Here is an 18313-nt window from a genome sequence, read left to right on the forward strand (position 1 = left end):
AATAGAATAAATTTGAAGGATAGGAATGATCCTACAGATGGAGATAATTGTCTATTCATTACTAAATATAATGGGGCTTCCAATGACATTAGGAAGATTCTAATGAAACATTGGGTGATTGTTTTAAATGATCCCATTATAGGCAAAACCCTCAAAAAGAGACCAGGGATTGTTTTTAAAAGAGCGAGAAATTTGAAGAATGTTTTAGCCCCCACTGTGTTAAGAAAAAGTGAAAATAAAATGAGCAAGGCATTAAACCCTCTGAATATGTGGTTACCTTCGTGTCCAGATGGCTGTTATAAATGTGGACGTACAAACTGTTTAACATGTAAACACATTGTGAATAAGAGTATCGAATTTTCATCAAATGGAACAGGAGAAGTATTTAGAATCAAACACTTTATAAATTGTAATACTGATTACGTTGTCTATCTGCTTACCTGTCCCTGTGGCCTTTAGTATATTGGACGCACGAAAAGAAGTTTAAAAGAACGTTTTACAGAACATAGAAGGAATATCCTGAAAGGTTTCCTTGGCTATGGGGTTTCAAGACATTTTTTAACAACCCACAATAGGAGTATAGAGGGACTATCTATTGTGGGAATTGAACATATTAACAAAACAACTATATGGGGTGATAGACTTTTAAGACTTAGGAAACAGGAGACCTACTAGATTTTTAAATTACAAACACTTAGGGCCTCATGCAGAGAGCAGCGCTAAAGTAAATCTCGCCATTTTTTTGAGAAATTCACGCAGAAAACAGCAGAAAATGGCGTGTTACGAAAAACGCGCCATTTTTTTTTCTATTTGAAAATCTCGCCGCGCGGCTGGCGAGAACCTACATCTCGCCAGTTTTAAAAATATCCTAATGCAGAGAGGCGTGAACGGCATCTAGCGGCTGTTCGCGCCAATAAAATGGCGCGATTTTCTACAATTTGCTCCGCCAAGAAAAGTTGGCAAGAACCTGGTGCTCGCGGCCATAGGAAAGAAAAAAAAAAATGCGCAATTTTTTTTTAACACATTTCTGCAGCGCGCATCTCTCCATTTTAAACTCGCCACACGCATTCATGCTATAACTTGCAGAATTCGCACATTTCTGCATATGGAGAATAAAACTCTCCAAAAAAGCTACTTTTTATTACACTCGCCAATTTTTAAATTCGCTGCTCTCTGCATAGGCCCCTGTATCCAGTAGGTTTAAACGAGGATCTGGACCTTTTAGCTTTTCAATAGATAATATGTGGTTCTTTTTTAAATTGACTGATTACCTTATCTACAGCCCGAAATGCATAAATATTTCACTTTCTATTTATATATTTATTTTTTAACCAAGTATTGGGTGTTTTAAGTGTTTTAATATGTATAGTTAATTAACTGTGTTTATAATTACTCAAAATGTTTTTTAATTATATGTAATAATGTATTGCTTTTTAAACAAACTACATTTTTTTCAAGTTATTGTATGTATTGTTTCGTGACATGAACCAGTCATTATATCATGAGCACTAGTTCATTGAGATATTAGGATCAATTAATCAATTTCATAAAGATTAATGAAGATCAATTTAAGAAATTGTAATTAGCAAGGCTATAAATCATGATTGGACTAGCGCTGTGATATCCCTGACGAAGCCATTCAATGGTGAAACGCGTAGGCGGAGGAGCCAAGGGTTTGCGCTCTCATTTGAGGTAGTGGAGTGAAGCAAGCAGCACAGCCTGCCTATCTGATAGCATCACTGCGGAGGAGGATCGGAGGAGGTCAGACACAGGCCAGAGACAACAAGGAAGGGTCAGTGCGTCATATCCGGAAGTGACGTCAGACCCGGACAGCCGGAGGGCTGTGCGGTGCCAGCAACTTTTACATCGTGACCGGAGAGGTTGTTATTTGGAGAGAACCATCAGACCCCCACGGATCATCGGTGGATTCAGGGTGAGCACACTGAGCATTGGCTCAACCCTGGGGTACCCCTCTCAACAAACATATGCCCTGACAGTTCACGTTTTCATCTCGGGGCAATCTCCTGGGTCCCAAGGACTCTGATCTCAAGCCGGGACCTTCCCGTTGTAACCCCTCTGTGATTCAACGAGCAGGAAATTGCTTTATTTGCACACCACTACTTATTTTAATATTGTTATTTTTTTAGTTAATTGTGATTTTTGTTGTTACTGATTGTGATCTTAGGGACACAATCTATTAAAAAATGTTTAGTTTTACCACTACCCCATTGACTGCGCTTCCAAATAATTTTCTTTTTAGACTACCAGGACTGGAGTTCAGCTGATCCAACCCCCTTGTGAGATGAGATCGCACACCAGAGGACGTGGAGGCTTTCGGCACCTGGATTGCTGGTGAATGCCGAGGAGACCAAGTCGCTGTTGCCAGTCAAAGTCAGGTGTACTCCATGAGTAAATGTCTACTGTCGTACACTCAGGAGTGAGCTGGCAAAGATTCTTATCTTTTGTACTTGCGTGTCGTGGGGGGATCTATGATCCGGAGTCCGTGGCTCTAGCACTTAGATCAGCTCCTGGAGGTAAGGTAAGACGGTCTTAACTCCTGTTTGAACCTCCAATTCAATAGTGCACTTGGTGGCCATGGCCACAGTGAGTGCGGCGTCCCATTCATGACAGTCGTGAGGATCTCCCGCAACCCCTCGATCATGTGACCTGTTGGATTTCCAATTTTACGCTTTAAAGAACTATCCTCCTGTGAGTTTATTCAATGACATGGGGATTATCCATCAATATAGATTTCACTATGTTGTGTTTTTTTTTGTCACTTTTCCGCTATAGGTCCTTTTTCTTCGTGAACCTTACTTTTTCTCTCTGTGTGAGAGAGCTGACCTCAGCTGCAGGGACAGTTAGGTTGCATCACTCTAAGCACTTATATATTATTATTCTTTTAGATTTGTTGCGCTTTTTTTGTTTTTTTCTTGTCTTTCTTTCTAGTCAAAGACTGAATCTTTATTGTAGCTATTTTCATCCTGAGGTTTGGGCCATATGGGCATGGAGTATGATTGAATTTGTATTGCACTTCTCAGTAACAATTCGGTTCTGCTTTCCTGAATTTTGTGTAAAGCCGATTGTATTGTGGATGTGCTTTTAGCAACGCACATCTTACTTGGTTTTGACATAGGACCTATATCTGGACTGAGTCATACAAACAGCTTCTTCCATTTTCCCGTAGCCTCTTTGCTGCAGATACTTCATAACATTTGACTCGATCACAATTACACTTTGCTTCAAATGTTCATACCTCTTTCTTTGTCATTACATTCTTCATATTGACTGGAGAAGTCATGCCGCTTTATTCTGGCGATACAGCCGACAAGCTTTCGTTCCTCTGTAGGCAGCCTGTATGATGACAGTTTCAGAGCCCTGCTTCTTTCAGAGCTTAGAAAAAAACCGTGTACAAGCTCTAGGAGGTCTAGGAAAATTGCCAGTGAAAATATATTAAAAGGAGTTGAGAATGAGAAACGCGTGGGAGAGTAGTTAGTACTGTTTGTTTTTTTGTTTTTTATGTAGTTTAATAAAGCTGATTTTTTAACAACTTTTGGCAGGTGAGTGCCTATATTTTGTGTTATGGAGCGGCTGGATATTCGATCCTTACCTTTTTCTGTTTCTTTCCGAGCTAACTGCACTTTCAACTTTTCTTGTTGGATTTGTTTCTTCAAATCTTTTTCTTTGTGAAGCTTCTCTTTTCCTTTACTGACCTGATCAGTCAAATCTGAAACCTCCAATTTCAAGATTCTTTTCTCACGTTTTACAGTCTCTCTAAGGCTTCGTCCATCTAGGGGGAGCCGTGATGAGCCGCGCTGACGCTGAGGCTCACCTGCTCGGTTAGGAGCCATTCCATGGACTGGCAAACGAGCCAGTGTGCGCCGTCGGGGGGGTGGGGGGAGGTGGGGCAGTGACATCACTGGGCCAATAGCCCACGAAGCGTCAACGTCACAGAGTCAACGTCACGACATCGACGTCATGACGCTGCTTTGCGCTGATTGGGTGTTTTTAGCCAACAGCGAGCTGAGAAACAGGCTCTGCTGTCGGCTGAAAATCCCAGCGCCTCAGCATGCCTGCGGACGCTCGCGGGAGCCCCCTCTAAAGACATCCTCATTAAGGATGCAGGGGCTCATCGCGGACCGTCCGAGTGGCTCAGCGCGGCTTCCCCTGATATGGACGCGGCCTAACACTCAGGACTTTTTCGTAGTCATCCTTCCATTTACACACCTCTGTGCTGGGACTTTGAATCTCCTGGCTCAATACTTCTACAGTAGCTCTGTGTTGAGTGTGAAATTCCTTCGGAGAGACTTTCAGATCAGTACTAAGACTGCAAACCTCTTTTTGAGAGACTTCCAACTATGTACCAAGACTGTGAATCTCTTTCTGAAAGACTCCCAGTTCTGCACCATGAACACTGTGAAGTTCCTTTTTTTTTTTTTTATAACTTGTATTTTATTGATGAATACATGCTTGTTATACATAAGAAATCATTCAGACAAACATTGTTCAAGGTAGCATATTATAAACATTAATTTCCGCATATCAGGCCCGCACGGTTTTTCGAGCCCTATTTAACCGTGTGGGTGGGGATAGTTACTCTTATTGTGAGGGGTTGGGGGGAAATAACAATAATAACAATAATAAATAGGAGAGACCAAAAAAAATAAATTAAAAAAAAAAAAGCGGAGGGAGGGGGGAGGGAAGAGGGAAGGGATGAAGGATAGGAATGGGAGATCGGAGGGAGTGGATGGAACGGCCGCTGAGGGCTGTTGAGACGTCCTTAGTACCGCCGATTAGCCGCATACGCCGGAGTAAGGTATAGATGAGTAATCTCATGGTGTGTGAGGTATTTATTGTGAGCAAGGGCAAATAAATCAAATACGATTCCGAATCTTTGGGATAATTGGAATATCGGGGCGTTTCCATAATGCTGCGATCCCGCACCGCGTGGCTATTGCGAAATGTGCAATTAGTTTATTATGCGACTTTGATAGGCCTTTTAAGGGTCTGTGTAACAGAAACAGCCATGGTTCTGGGGGAATAGAGAGGTCAAAAATCCTCTGGATCCAATTCCTGATTTGTTCCCAAACTAGGGATATCCGCGGGCAGGACCACAGCATATGTAACAGGTCAGCTGTTCTTCCACATTGTTTAGGACATGATGGGGAGAACCCTGGTATGAATTTCGATAATTTGAGTGGGTTGAGGTACCATCTCATAAGAACTTTATATGTGTTCTCCTTCAGTGTGGTGCATATAGAACTTTTGGTGGTAGCCAAGAATATGGTGTTCCATTCTTCATCCTCTAGGGTCTCCCCTAGGTCTATTTCCCATTGATTTCGGAATGATGGTATTTGTTGTTTTGAAGCAACAGACTCGATTACCTCTCCGTAGTGAAGTTCCTTTTGAGAGATTTCAAGCTCTGTGCTGAGACTGCGAGACTCTTTCTGAGAGAGTTCAAGCTCTATACTGCGACTGAGGGGCTTCTCTGAGCCTCCTCATACCTCTGCTTCCTGTCAGTAATAACTTTGTCAGAGCGGCTCTGTTTCTTGACCATGGTGGTAATAATAGCGTTCACCGTCTTCAGCTCAGTCGCCACTACGCAAGCGATGCTCTGTGTTCATCAAAGTTCCACACTCAAAGGCAACTGTGAACAAATCCTTCTGTAACTCGGCATTAGCTTCTATCTTGTTTTCCAATCGTTCATGGACAAGAGACAGTCATATCTGACATTTTGCAGCACATCTTCAGGGTTGGTCAGGGGGATTTCGGCACTAGTGAGTCTTGTATCCTTCCGACTAAAACTTCCTGAATCCATTAAAGTGCATTCAGTTTTCCATACTTCACTACTGAAGCTGTTCAGGGAAAACCCTTTTCCTGGACACAGCCTCCCCCCTCCTGATCCTGTTCTAGTAGATACTGAGGAGGAGTTCATTGTGGAGAAGATCCCGGACTCCAGATTACTTCGGGGAAACCTCCAATATCTGGTCTAGTGGGTGGGCTACGGTCCTGAGAAAAATTAAATGTTGTCCCTGTCCCACGGTTGGTCAAGTCTTTCCATCTGAGATACCCAGACAAACCTAAAAAGGGATCGTCCGGGGGGTGCTTTTTCAGAGGGCGGAGTGGTGTTAGAAACATCCCTGGAGTTGAACTCGGGTCCTTCCTGTTACAATCCGGTGGTTATTTCTCATGCCAACAGAATGCTGATCCTAGCTGCCTGAGTCTGCAGGCAGTAATTCCTTACTTCCGGGTATGTACAGGAGCTTCGCATGTCTACGATGTGCTCAGTTAGAGGTTGCGGCAAGTACTGAACCTCATCAATTGCGTTTTTCAACCACTACGTGTTTCACACGTAAAAGTGCTTCATCAGGCAGTCACGCTTCAGATCATTGTCCAGTTAGATATACCCCCGCACAGTGGGGGGCCAATTCAAGCTAATTATGATATGTGTAAATTGAAACTATCTAAAATAGAAATTTCAGAGTGCTTATGCATACATTTACAACATTATAACAATATCTGCTAACCACCATGTAGGTTGGTATGGAATTAGCACTTCAGATGCATGTTGCCAGTGAATTACTAGATTGTACTGTATTAAAGAGGTTGAATTGGATGATAGCTGACTTATCTAATAGGATTGATCTGCTAAATCAGAACATATTTTAATGTTAATATTTAAAAACAAAAATGAATACAATTAGACAATATACTGTAATAAAAAAAAATACAATGTGTTGAAGGAATAAGTGACAGGGAGGAGGGGGGCGGAAATGAGGGAAAAATAAAGTGGGAGGCAAGGGAGGGGGGGGAAACAGAGGAGGGGATAATGGTAAAAAGAAATAAGGGAACAGTTATATAGCATTTTGATTGCTATGGGGGATAAGTCATGGTTATATACTTGCAGGTAGAGTATGATAATTCCATACCATCATGTGAATTTACAAACCAATAAATTGACATAACACAGCAACTCTATTTTAAATACATGACATTGAAAGATAAGTAAAAAATCAATAGCTTGAAGACCTCCAGTGTGTAGTATACTGGTGTACAGCGATTGGACGTCTAACCTGGCTAATTTATAAGCGGGTTCTCAAGTGATGGTGTTAATGAGTGAAAGAACAGAGGTGGTGTCAAGTAAATGTGAGGGAAGTGTGGGGACCAGTGGTTGCAAATAGTTAACTAGATATTGAGAAAGATTAACAGTGAGTGAATCAATCCCTGAAATAATAGGACGCCCGGGAGGATTAGTGAGTGATTTTTGAAATTTAGGCAGGTGATTGAAAATAGGGATGGTGGGAGTTGAACAGTACAGGTATTGAAACTCTGACTTACTTAGGATTCCCAGACGTAATGCTCTGATGAGTATGAGTTTCAATTCAGCTAGATATTCAGCAGTGGGATCTCTTTCTAATTTGCAATATGAATTAGAATCTGACTAACTCTACTTGCTTCCTGACAGTAATCAGCTTTGTCCTGAAGAACTGTGCCCCCTCCTTTATCTGCTATACGAATGATAATATTAAGGTTAGACTTAACATTTTTGAGAACTGTTTTTTCTTGACTGGTAAGATTGGAAATTGGGAGATTATTTGGGGGTTGTTTTAAAAAATATATATATATATTTGGGATTTTTAAAATATGTATGGGGGGTTTATATGTATTTGGGGGGATGGTCGCGGAAGGGGAGGAGGGAATGTGTGTGAGGAGGGGGGATTGAGTGAGTGGGGTAATTGATGGAGGGGGGAGAGAGAAGAGAGTGAGGAAAAGAGGGATTAAGAGTGAGACGGAGGGGAGAGAACTACATGCGGGGGAAGGGATTGAGTGAGAGTGGGGTAATTAATGGAGGGGGGAGTGTAAGAGGGGGTTGTGAGGAAGAGAGGGAGTGAGACAGAGGGGATAGAAATACATGAGAAGAGGGGTGGAAATAGAGGGGGTTTGTGAGGTATGCAATGGGGAGGGTGGGCTTGCAAGACCACCGACATGGGGCATGAAAAACATAATGTTAATGTTCTGATGAATAACAAGTAGCACAAAATAATTTATTGTGCACTAGACAAAAGTACAAAAATATAACAACATACTGTACACAACTACAAAATAACCATAAGCCACTCACCTCTCCCTCCCCCCCTCCCACTACCAGTATTAACTACAGCTTATTGTCATTAAAATTGTAGCAATTCTATATACAGTATTTGTCTCTCCCTTTAAATCCACTGAAACCAGTGCATGCTCTGTCTACATCTACACACAGAGACCGAAACTAAAACAAAGAGACATGGCAGAAGCAGCTGCAGTAGCAGCACGTGTTCCTGAGATGCTTTCAGTCCATCAACCCTACCTTGGTGACCACCAAAAGAAATGGGTTTACCAGTCGGGCTTGGGTTATCATGTTGGCCACCTCTAGCTAGTCCTCAATAGGTTTACTATCAGTGACATTGTCCAGTACAGCTATTGCGCATAAGTGAACACTTAATTTAAATGCACAACTTTTTTTTATGCTTCCTTACTGTTTAGGGTGAGTCCAGATCAGTGCATTTATGAAAGTCTCATTTGATGAATGGCCCTTCATTTGAGGCAGCTTGCAGTACCTACATGAATGGCGTCAGACTGGACCCATTTTATTCTTGGATAGTGTGGCCTGGTACCAGTTCATCATGTCCATAGGGGCAATTGAGGTGTGTGTTTGAGATAACTGTCTCATTTTCAATATATTATGTTTTATTTTGGTTGATGGTGCTGTTGTCAGGTTTTTACCATTTGTGTTACCATTTGTAGATAACAACAGATGAAGAAGTTTGACAGTAATACTTCTGCTCTTAGTAATAAATGTTTCAACCCTGTCCTTCTTGTGTGGTTATTGATTCTATATGTAAGGTATTGGTTTATATTGTATTATTCCTTGAGGACTACCTGGCCAACATCTAAGGTAATACCAGCCACTTCAGGTGGGGCACTGCCATTTAGTGTCGTACTTAGCCATAGACGGTGAACTGACCGCTCTGTACAGGTAATACACAAACCTCTTCCTTAATTCACCAGCCTTATGAAGACCAACTCGGATCTCTCCTGCTAGATTCAGTGCCACATGAGGTTAAAAGTATTAATCTAACAAACCTCATACCACCACGTTATGGGCAGGCTGCACTAATAATAATAGTAACCCATCAGTAGCAAGAATGGCACTTACAGTAAGACATGGGCATTCCATTTACATAAAAACTTCAATCCTCGAAGGTTGATATCTCTGCAAATATACCCTTAACGCATTGAATGTGTTTTTTTACCAGATCTCCCCCAAAATGGTACACAATGCTTAATTTAGTTATTGTATCAACCCCTCTGCTCTTGATCATTAGGACTTTCAGCATATCAATTAGTTGTAAGGTCTTGAAAATAGAAGTAATCCATCAGATTGTGTTTACCTTCTTGTGCTTCTCGCTTCTCCTCTTGATTTTCAAGCTCAGAATCATGGTCTGTTTTGAGTTCTACCATTTCCTCGTCCTCTTCTTCCTCTACATAACACAAACAAAGAGAGTTAAACATAAATATGAGAGATTTCCACTTTTCAAATATAAACAAATGTGACCATGAGATTAAAGGAACATTAACAGTACATAGTATTTTTTTACAATGATTAGAGGCTTTCAAAGAAATGCAATCTTATTCCAATTGAATACAGAAAATAATGCTGGGGGAAAAACAGTTTTAAATGAAAAGGTGGAAGAGTTTTAAATGTTTTCTAATGATTATTGACAAATGTGGTCTTTTTTTTGCATTTGCCTTCCTTTGGCTCAACATTCTCTAAATATAATCTCACCCACAATGATGTTGTGATTTTCTATTCTTTATTATATTCTATGTATTGATAACCAATCATATTAATGAGCTTTTCATATCCAAACAAGTAAACTTTTCAGCTATTTGTCATGCGAAGAACAAACAAATTAAGGCTGTGAACATGGTGCCGCAGCCCGTGCGGAGACGCGCGGAGGCTAAGGGAAAGCGGGTGCTTTCCCTGGCCATAGTACTCGGGCCGTGTGGGGGGCGTTTCTAGTGACGTCTCAGAGCTGGTTCGCCCTCATTGGGTGAACCACTCACGTGACCGCCCTGTTGTGTGAGAAATCAGTTTTAACTGATTTCTTGTGCATCACGCGCCCCCTCCTGCCTCCGCACGCACGCGGCCGCAAGTCGCATGTACGCGAACACTGCCTTAAGGCAGTCTGTTCGCTCAGCGTCTGCGTGGTCTGAGGTACCATGGACGCAGCCTAAGAATGATATATGATGAAGAGATCCAGTACAAGAACAGATAGACTTGTGGATCTATACCATAAATTAAATACCCTGGCTACAGGCTTCTACTTTTATACATGTTTAGAAGGTATAGTGAAGGTGATTACATATTGTAGACTGCACATTATGAGAGTTACTGTACTAAACTCTTCACATTGGATATTTAACTTTAGCCTTGATACAAAATCAGTGGGATGCACCAATGTAAGCAACTATTTTTAATATTAGAACAATTCTGGATATGGAACGTGAGTAAAATGCTTTATTCATACTGACTATTACATTATATTGCGCTGGAAGACTTAGTTATTGCTATAGTTTTAATCTTATCTGCACAAATAATCCCCAAGGGGGTCACAAAAAGTATCTCTATTGATTGCACTCATCCGCAGTATACGTAGATAGGACACCACAGGACTAATATGTCACAGGGTATAGATAACCTAATGGTGGACTAATATTCTGAGTGTGTGGGTCACTACAGCAAGATTTCCGTTAAAGACAAAAAATAATAACATTTTATTAGCAAATATTACACAATGACAAATGCATGATTTACAGTAAATAGATAACATCTCCAATGGTGAGGTAGAGATAGTGTATGCATATATATTCTCCTGAGGTATTATCCATTTCGTAATACACTGTAAAAAATGAAGTTGGGGGGGGGGGGGGTGATTTTTCTGCTTTAAGTAACTCTAAATGTTAGGAATGTAGGAATAAAGCTTGCAATCATGTAGATTTAGAGCAGCAAACGTGAAAACATATATGTTTTTTTTTTAAATAAATCAGTTATATAGTATTAAATAATACTTACTGCATTTTCTTTTATTATTGAACTCTTAGTGCCATTTTTTATGAGTTTTAATATACTGAGCATCCTGTGATTTCTATAGCAGATTTTAACCCACCTCCCAAGCAGGGCAAAATATTTGCAACAATTTCCTGTTTGTGATAATTTGTTGCCAAAGTTCCCAGCAATTTGAGCTGCAAACTGTAACACTAGATAATGCTACTGCAGTAATATAAGGATACATTGTAGCTACTGAGTTACACGGATTGAAGCAGCCATTATGTTAGACACACAATAAGGATTTTTTCACATTTATAACAGCAGCACCTAACGATTGCCAGAACGTAGAATGGCACATTGTCACATGCTTTACAGTACATATGCAAATAAGAAAAAAAGAAAGAGAAAAAAAAAGGGGTGGGTGTGTATTGCTGCTTTAATACATATACAAAAGGCATTAGGTGGGACAAGTTGCCCATATACGCTGTCAACATCTATGTATCTAATCGTTACTATGTATCTATTTGACATCTCTAAAATGTATAAATGTTCAAGGTTGTCATCAAGGTTCAAGAGCAAATCCTGCCACAGACTTGGTTGCCAAAGGTGAAGAGGTTAATTTGAATCTAACGAGAGCAAAAAAATCTGACACATGTCAGCTACTACTGCCAGATGTTGCAGTGCCCTCTTTGGCCTATGCAAATGCATTTCTACCTCGTTCCCAGCTTTCCTGCTCCGAAATTCTTACATTCATTATCAAAAGCAAAGCCCAAAACTAGTATGGAGGGAAGGATCTGGGAAATGAGAGGAACATGTAAAAATGTCACTATATTCTTTAAATGTACTATTTCCAGCATGTACAGTATTTAAAAAAGAATGCATTTCTAACTTATCTTGCAGTACATCACAAGAGTGAGACTATTTCTCTTGCCGTTTGTGGTTACAGGCATACCCCGCATTAACGTGCGCAATGGGACCGGAGCATGTATGTAAAGCGAAAATGTACTTAAAGTGAAGCACTACCTTTTCCCCACTTATTGATGCATGTACTGTACTGCAATCATCATATACGCGCATAACTGATGTAAATAACGCATTTGTAACAGGCTTTATAGTCTCCTCGCTTGCGCACAGCTTCAGTACAGGTAGGGAGCCGGTATTCCTGTTCAGGACGTGCTGACAGGCGCATGCGTGAGCTGCCATTTGCCTATTGGGCGATATGTCCTTACTCACGAGTGTACTTAAAGTGAGTGTCCTTAACCCCGTGGTATGCTTGTATATCTTTTTCTGTGGTGTCCTTTCATGTTACATATTAAGGGAAGTAATAGAATACACTGTTAAATAAAAATATGAAAGCAGCAATTCATGTTCTTTATTTTTTCTACCCAGGATTGAAGCAGGGGTTCTCTGGAGCTGAACCCCAATAATTTCAGTAACGGGAACCCCCTGCTTATGGAGATACTTACCTCTGCAGGAAGTGCCGTTAGACGCTCTTCTCGGATACCAGGGATCACGTAATGGTGGAGTTTCAAAGCTCCCACGCCCTGCGGGCCAATAGGAAGCCATGACATCATCAGGTTAGACTTCCTATTGGCCCACGTAACGCCAGAGCTTTAAACTTTAAAGCCCAGCTAGCTCAGCCGGAGCGGCTTCCAGAACCTACTACAGAGGTAAGAATCTCTGGAAGCAGGGGGTCCCCAGTGCTGAAATGAATGAGGTTCAGCTCCAGAGACCTCCTACGTCAATCCCCGGTTAAAAGAAAAAGTGCTTGGATTGCTCCTTTAAGATACTTTTTTAAATAACAATAGCCAAAGATGCCACAATGCACATCCAATATGATACATTATTTAGTTTATTTACTACTTGTAATGTATTGAGAGATTTCTTCCCCCGGGAGAAAGGTAGTGGTGACCTTTGCTGTAGCAATAAGTGTGGGAAGTATAGTTTTGCACTTTATTTTTACAGTTTCTCAGTTTAAACTACACTGTAGCTCACGCATAGCACATATAGTGCTCCTAAATTTTAACTAAATTGCAGTATACTCGAGGTCACTTTCCCAGTAGCACTCCAATAAATATATACATACTAGCTGAGAGACCCGGCGTTGCCCGGGATGTAATGTTCCCGTTCCTCTCTCTCCTCCCCCCTCTCTCTGTTTGTCCCCCATTCACATCAATCTAGTCCCCCCCCTCCCTCCCTCCTTTACAGCTTCATGTAGCGTGTGTGCGTCAGTCACTGTGTGTTTGCTCGCGCGTCAGTGAGTCTGAGGCAGAAACACAAACACACACAGACTGACTGACGCACACACAGTCAGTGTGTGCCTCAGTCAGTGTGTGCGTGCGTCAGTCAGGCTTTGTGTGCGCGTCAGTCAGTGTGTGCGTGCGTGCGGCAGTCAGTCAGTGTGTGCGCGCGGGGCGTCAAAGGCAGGGGGGGGCGTCAAAGGGAGGGGGGGGCGTCAAAGGGAGGGGGGGGCGTCAAAGGGAGGGGGGGGCGTCAAAGGGAGGGGGGGGGCGTCAAAGGGAGGGGGGGGGCGTCAAAGGGAGGGGGGGGGCGTCAAAGGGAGGGGGGGGGGCGTCAAAGGGAGGGGGGGGGGCGTCAAAGGGAGGGGGGGGGCGTCAAAGGGAGGGGGGGGGCGTCAAAGGGAGGGGGGGGGCGTCAAAGGGAGGGGGGGGGCGTCAAAGGGAGGGGGGGGCGTCAAAGGGAGGGGGGGCGTCAAAGGGAGGGGGGGGGGCGTCAAAGGGAGAGGGGGGGGCGTCAAAGGGAGGGGGGGGCGTCAAAGGGAGGGGGGGGCGTCAAAGGGAGGGGGGGCGTCAAAGGGAGGGGGGGGGGCGTCAAAGGGAGGGGGGGGCGCCTCAAAGGCATGGATTCCTCCCCCTGCATTTCCTGCAGTGGACAGGAGGGGGGGGGGGCAGTGGACAGGAGGGGGGGGGGCAGTGGACAGGAGGGGGGGGCAGTGGACAGGAGGGGGGGGCAGTGGACAGGAGGGGGGGGCAGTGGACAGGAGGGGGGGGCAGTGGACAGGAGGGGGGGGCAGTGGACAGGAGGGAGGGGGCAGTGGACAGGAGGGGGGGGCAGTGGACAGGAGGGGGGGGCAGTGGACAGGAGGGGGGGGGGCAGTGGACAGGAGGGGGGGGGCAGTGGACAGGAGGGGGGGGGCAGTGGACAGGAGGGGGGGGCAGTGGACAGGAGGGGGGGGGCAGTGGACAGGAGGGGGGGGCAGTGGACAGGAGGGGGGGGCAGTGGACAGGAGGGGGGGGGCAGTGGACAGGAGGGGGGGGCAGTGGACAGGAGGGGGGGGCAGTGGACAGGAGGGGGGGGGCAGTGGACAGGAGGGGGGGGGCAGTGGACAGGAGGGAGGGGGCAGTGGACAGGAGGGGGGGGCAGTGGACAGGAGGGGGGGGCAGTGGACAGGAGGGGGGACAGGAGGGGGGACGCAGTGGACAGGAGGGGGGACGCAGTGGACAGGAGGGGGGGGCAGTGGACAGGAGGGGGGGCAGTGGACAGGAGGGGGGGGCAGTGGACAGGAGGGGGGGGCAGTGGACAGGAGGGGGGGGCAGTGGACAGGAGGGGGGGCAGTGGACAGGAGGGGGGGGGCAGTGGACAGGAGGGGGGGCAGTGGACAGGAGGGGGGACAGGAGGGGGGACGCAGTGGACAGGAGGGGGGACGCAGTGGACAGGAGGGGGGGGGCAGTGGACAGGAGGGGGGGCAGTGGACAGGAGGGGGGGGCAGTGGATAGGAGGGGGGGGCAGTGGATAGGAGGGGGGGGCAGTGGACAGTGACACACACACACACACACACACACACACACACACACACACACACACCTCAGTTGATGCGCCCTTTCTCAGTTCCGTTTGGCGCCGGAGGTGGGGAGCGACACCTACCTGTACTTCCGGGCGCCGCCACCGTCTGACTCGGCGCCGCGAGGGAGGAAGGGGGTCCGCCATCTTACGCGCCGCGTGGCAGCTGCGGGAAGCGAGGTGATTTGGAGCGGGGGGGGGAGAGGTGATTTGGAGTGGGGAGAGGTGATTTGGAGCGGGGAGAGGTGATTTGGAGCGGGGAGAGGTGATTTGGAGCGGGGAGAGGTGATGCCGCTGGGGAGGGGGAAGAGGTGATGCCGCTGGGGAGGGGGAAGAGGTGATGCCGCTGGGGAGGGGGAAGAGGTGATGCCGCTGGGGAGGGGGAAGAGGTGATGCCGCTGGGGAGGGGGAAGAGGTGATGCCGCTGGGGAGGGGGAAGAGGTGATGCCGCTGGGGAGGGGGAAGAGGTGATGCCGCTGGTGAGGGGGAAGAGGTGATGCCGCTGGGGAGGGGGAAGAGGTGATGCCGCTGGGGAGGGGGAAAAGGTGATTTGGAGAGGGGAGAGAGGTGTGTGTGTGTGTGTGTGTGTGTGTGTGTGTGTTATTTTTTTTTTTGGACCTTTGGCCCGTCACTCCGCCTCAGGCCAATGAGAGGTGTGGGGGGCGGGCCAAGGGGGTGGTGTGAGTGTGTGAGGCCAATGAGAGGTGTGCGGGGGCGGGCGGGCCAAGGGACCAATGAGATTGCCGCTAGGGACACCGGACATCCAGCAGGCAGGCATGCATGCATGCAGGCAGGCAGGCAGGCAAACATACAGTGCTTTCACTAATATAGTATAAGATAGATTATAATACTGTGGGTTTGGAGCTTGATAAGATTGTGTAAGTCTACTTTTTAAAGAAGGCAACCTAATGTACTTGTATTCACAACATTAGATGCATACCAGGAGAGTACGTAAAATGCTAAAAAAAATGTAACATGGATTGAGATCATTTGCCAGTTATAATGAAAGGATTGACACAAATAGTCATATTAGTATAGAAAATTAGTGGCACAAATGTCAAACTGCTTTGAAAAATACCCCAAAATATGAATTCTGTAAATTTATCAACTCTATGATGTTGTAACATGTCACAACAAACTCAGAAACTGCATTTGTACAAGTACAGTAGATATCAAATGCCTAGATGTACTTTTAAATATATATTACTTCTGTTTTAGGTGATTTTCACACGTGCATTTACATAGTTCTCAGTAGTTATGCACTCCAATAGAAGTAAATGTGAAATAACTGAGGTCGCGTCCATGGTCGGCGACAGCGCGTGGAGGAGTGCGGGCGCGGCGTGATCACAATGTCTTAAGGCAATGATCGCAGCCATAGACCACGCATGCGAGGGGCGTGCGGAGCGCGAGGGTTCAGATACATTTGATTCCGCGTGCGACGGCCAGGTCACGTGAACGGTTCGCCCAATGAGGGTGAATCAGCTCCGTGACATCACAGCCACACCCCACGACACGCCCCCCCACCCCCCCATCGTATCTACCCTGGCCACAAATCGCTAAAGCAAAAACGGGTTATGTCACGCGCACACGGACGCGAGTGTGCAGTCACCATGGACCCAGCCTGAGATAGCCATTGCTATCACAGGCAGAAGATACATTATTTGTAGAAGTTAAGCCATCATTTACCTCATACTTACAACATGAACATTGCTTTAATTAAACATTAAAATGCATGAATAGACAAATACATGCTAAAATGTAATAAATACGTGATTCATTTTCAGTTCTTTAAATGATGAACCTCTTTGTTGCTAGAATTCAGGCACTCTGGCAGCAGATGGCTTAAACTAGACACGATGACATGGAATCTGCAACTTATTCTAGTTCTGATGTCAGGGTTTACAACCTTTTCATTTGAAGAAGTTGTATTACATTATAAGTATATAATAATATCTTAAGTTTCCATATGTAATAGCGGGAAAGGCAAAATTGCATTACAACTTTTCAATGACTTGTTCTTTCATTCATTTGAAATACCCAACATGGAAAGTAGAGCTGTGTGAATGTATTCCAAATTGCGAGTTTTCCCAACTTTTTCCTAAGTTTTGCAATTTAGAGAAATGTTGCAAAAATTCAAATTGGGCAAATAAAATATTACACTTCTGCCAAAATGTCAATGTTTCAGAAGAACTTTGCAAAAAACTTAGTATATGAAGGACCAGGAGTTTAGGGTCCTGTGACCTGCACATTGATTTTTAAAGCTTGCCAAATTTTTGGGAGTGAACTTTAGATGTCTTTAGTAAAAACAATATAGCACATTGTGTCTGATTCGTGAACTTTTGCAAAAATGTTGCACATCTCTAATGAAAACATGTTGTTATCAAGTTTACATTTCACAAAAAGGTAAGTATTTGAGAATAAGCTATGTCAAATTATTTGTAGTTGAAACGTTGCAAAATAGTTTTCAAAAAGTCTTGCAAAAAACAACCAGTGATCAAAGCCCACTGTATGGGAAAAAAAAAAAAAGAAATATTCCTTATTTAAATGCAGCCAGTGACTGACTTTGGTTACATGAATTTGTTCCTTTTTAAATAACACTTTTGCTTGTACATGAATCACCCATAAAATTAGCAGGTCATATGTTTTTCTTTCGGCAAATAGGAAAATCTGACAAGATTAGTTTTTGATATATGTGCTTACAGTATATTCCCAGTTTACAGCTTTTTTTTTTCTTTTTAGTTTTTGAGGATATATATTTTGTCGTACAATGTTGCTTTGGTCTGTTAAATATTTTCAAGTGGTACTCACTACAGTAATTAACACAAGTGACAGATCTACCTGGTATATATATCGTTGCTTGTGCCACTGAGGAAGTGGAAAGGTTGGCAGCAGAGACTCTATTACCCCCCAGAGAATAAGGTTTACACCTCTACTGGTATGTACTAAAAACTCCTGTGTATTGTCACATGCAGCCTAACATGCAGACAGCACACATTTCAATTAAACCAAACTGAAGAGCCAAAAGGCTCCTTTGTTGAGGCGTGATTTAAATATCATAATTTAATATTGTTCATGCTGTTTCAGTAGACTGATTGACCAAAAATATAATTGTGCATAAACTACAAGTCCCGTAGAGCCTGCATTACCTGATAAATTAGTTTTTTAGTCCCTTGATAGTTATGTTCTGTGTGAACCTATCTGAAAGTCGCTTATGTGAAAATATCACCTAAAAAATTCCTCTTGTGTTTACTTAGTGTAGCCTTGCCTCAATGTTACAATTTAATACTTAGGAGCATAATCCCATTCTGATGATTAGCAGGCTTCTTTCCCCTCCTCATCTGAAAATGCATAGCTGGAAGCCACTTCTACTTTGCTTATAAATGTGCAAATGTTTATTTTTCTTATTTCCCACTTTCAGTC

General features: G+C 44.1%; 1 protein-coding gene across 5 annotated transcripts in view; it reads right to left on the minus strand.

The window, feature by feature from the left end:
• DYNC1I1 (dynein cytoplasmic 1 intermediate chain 1) overlaps window positions 1–18313 on the minus strand; it is a 576993-nt gene that overhangs the window by 279532 nt on the left and 279148 nt on the right. For all 5 annotated transcript variants that reach the window (XM_075587298.1, XM_075587296.1, XM_075587299.1 and 2 more), the window contains one exon: window positions 9432–9521. In XM_075587298.1, the coding sequence (XP_075443413.1) occupies window positions 9432–9521 (90 nt within the window). The remainder of the gene's footprint in view (window positions 1–9431; window positions 9522–18313) is intronic.

The sequence above is a fragment of the Ascaphus truei genome, chromosome 2 (assembly GCF_040206685.1).
Source record: "Ascaphus truei isolate aAscTru1 chromosome 2, aAscTru1.hap1, whole genome shotgun sequence".
In the NCBI taxonomy this organism is placed as follows: Eukaryota; Metazoa; Chordata; class Amphibia; order Anura; family Ascaphidae; genus Ascaphus; species Ascaphus truei.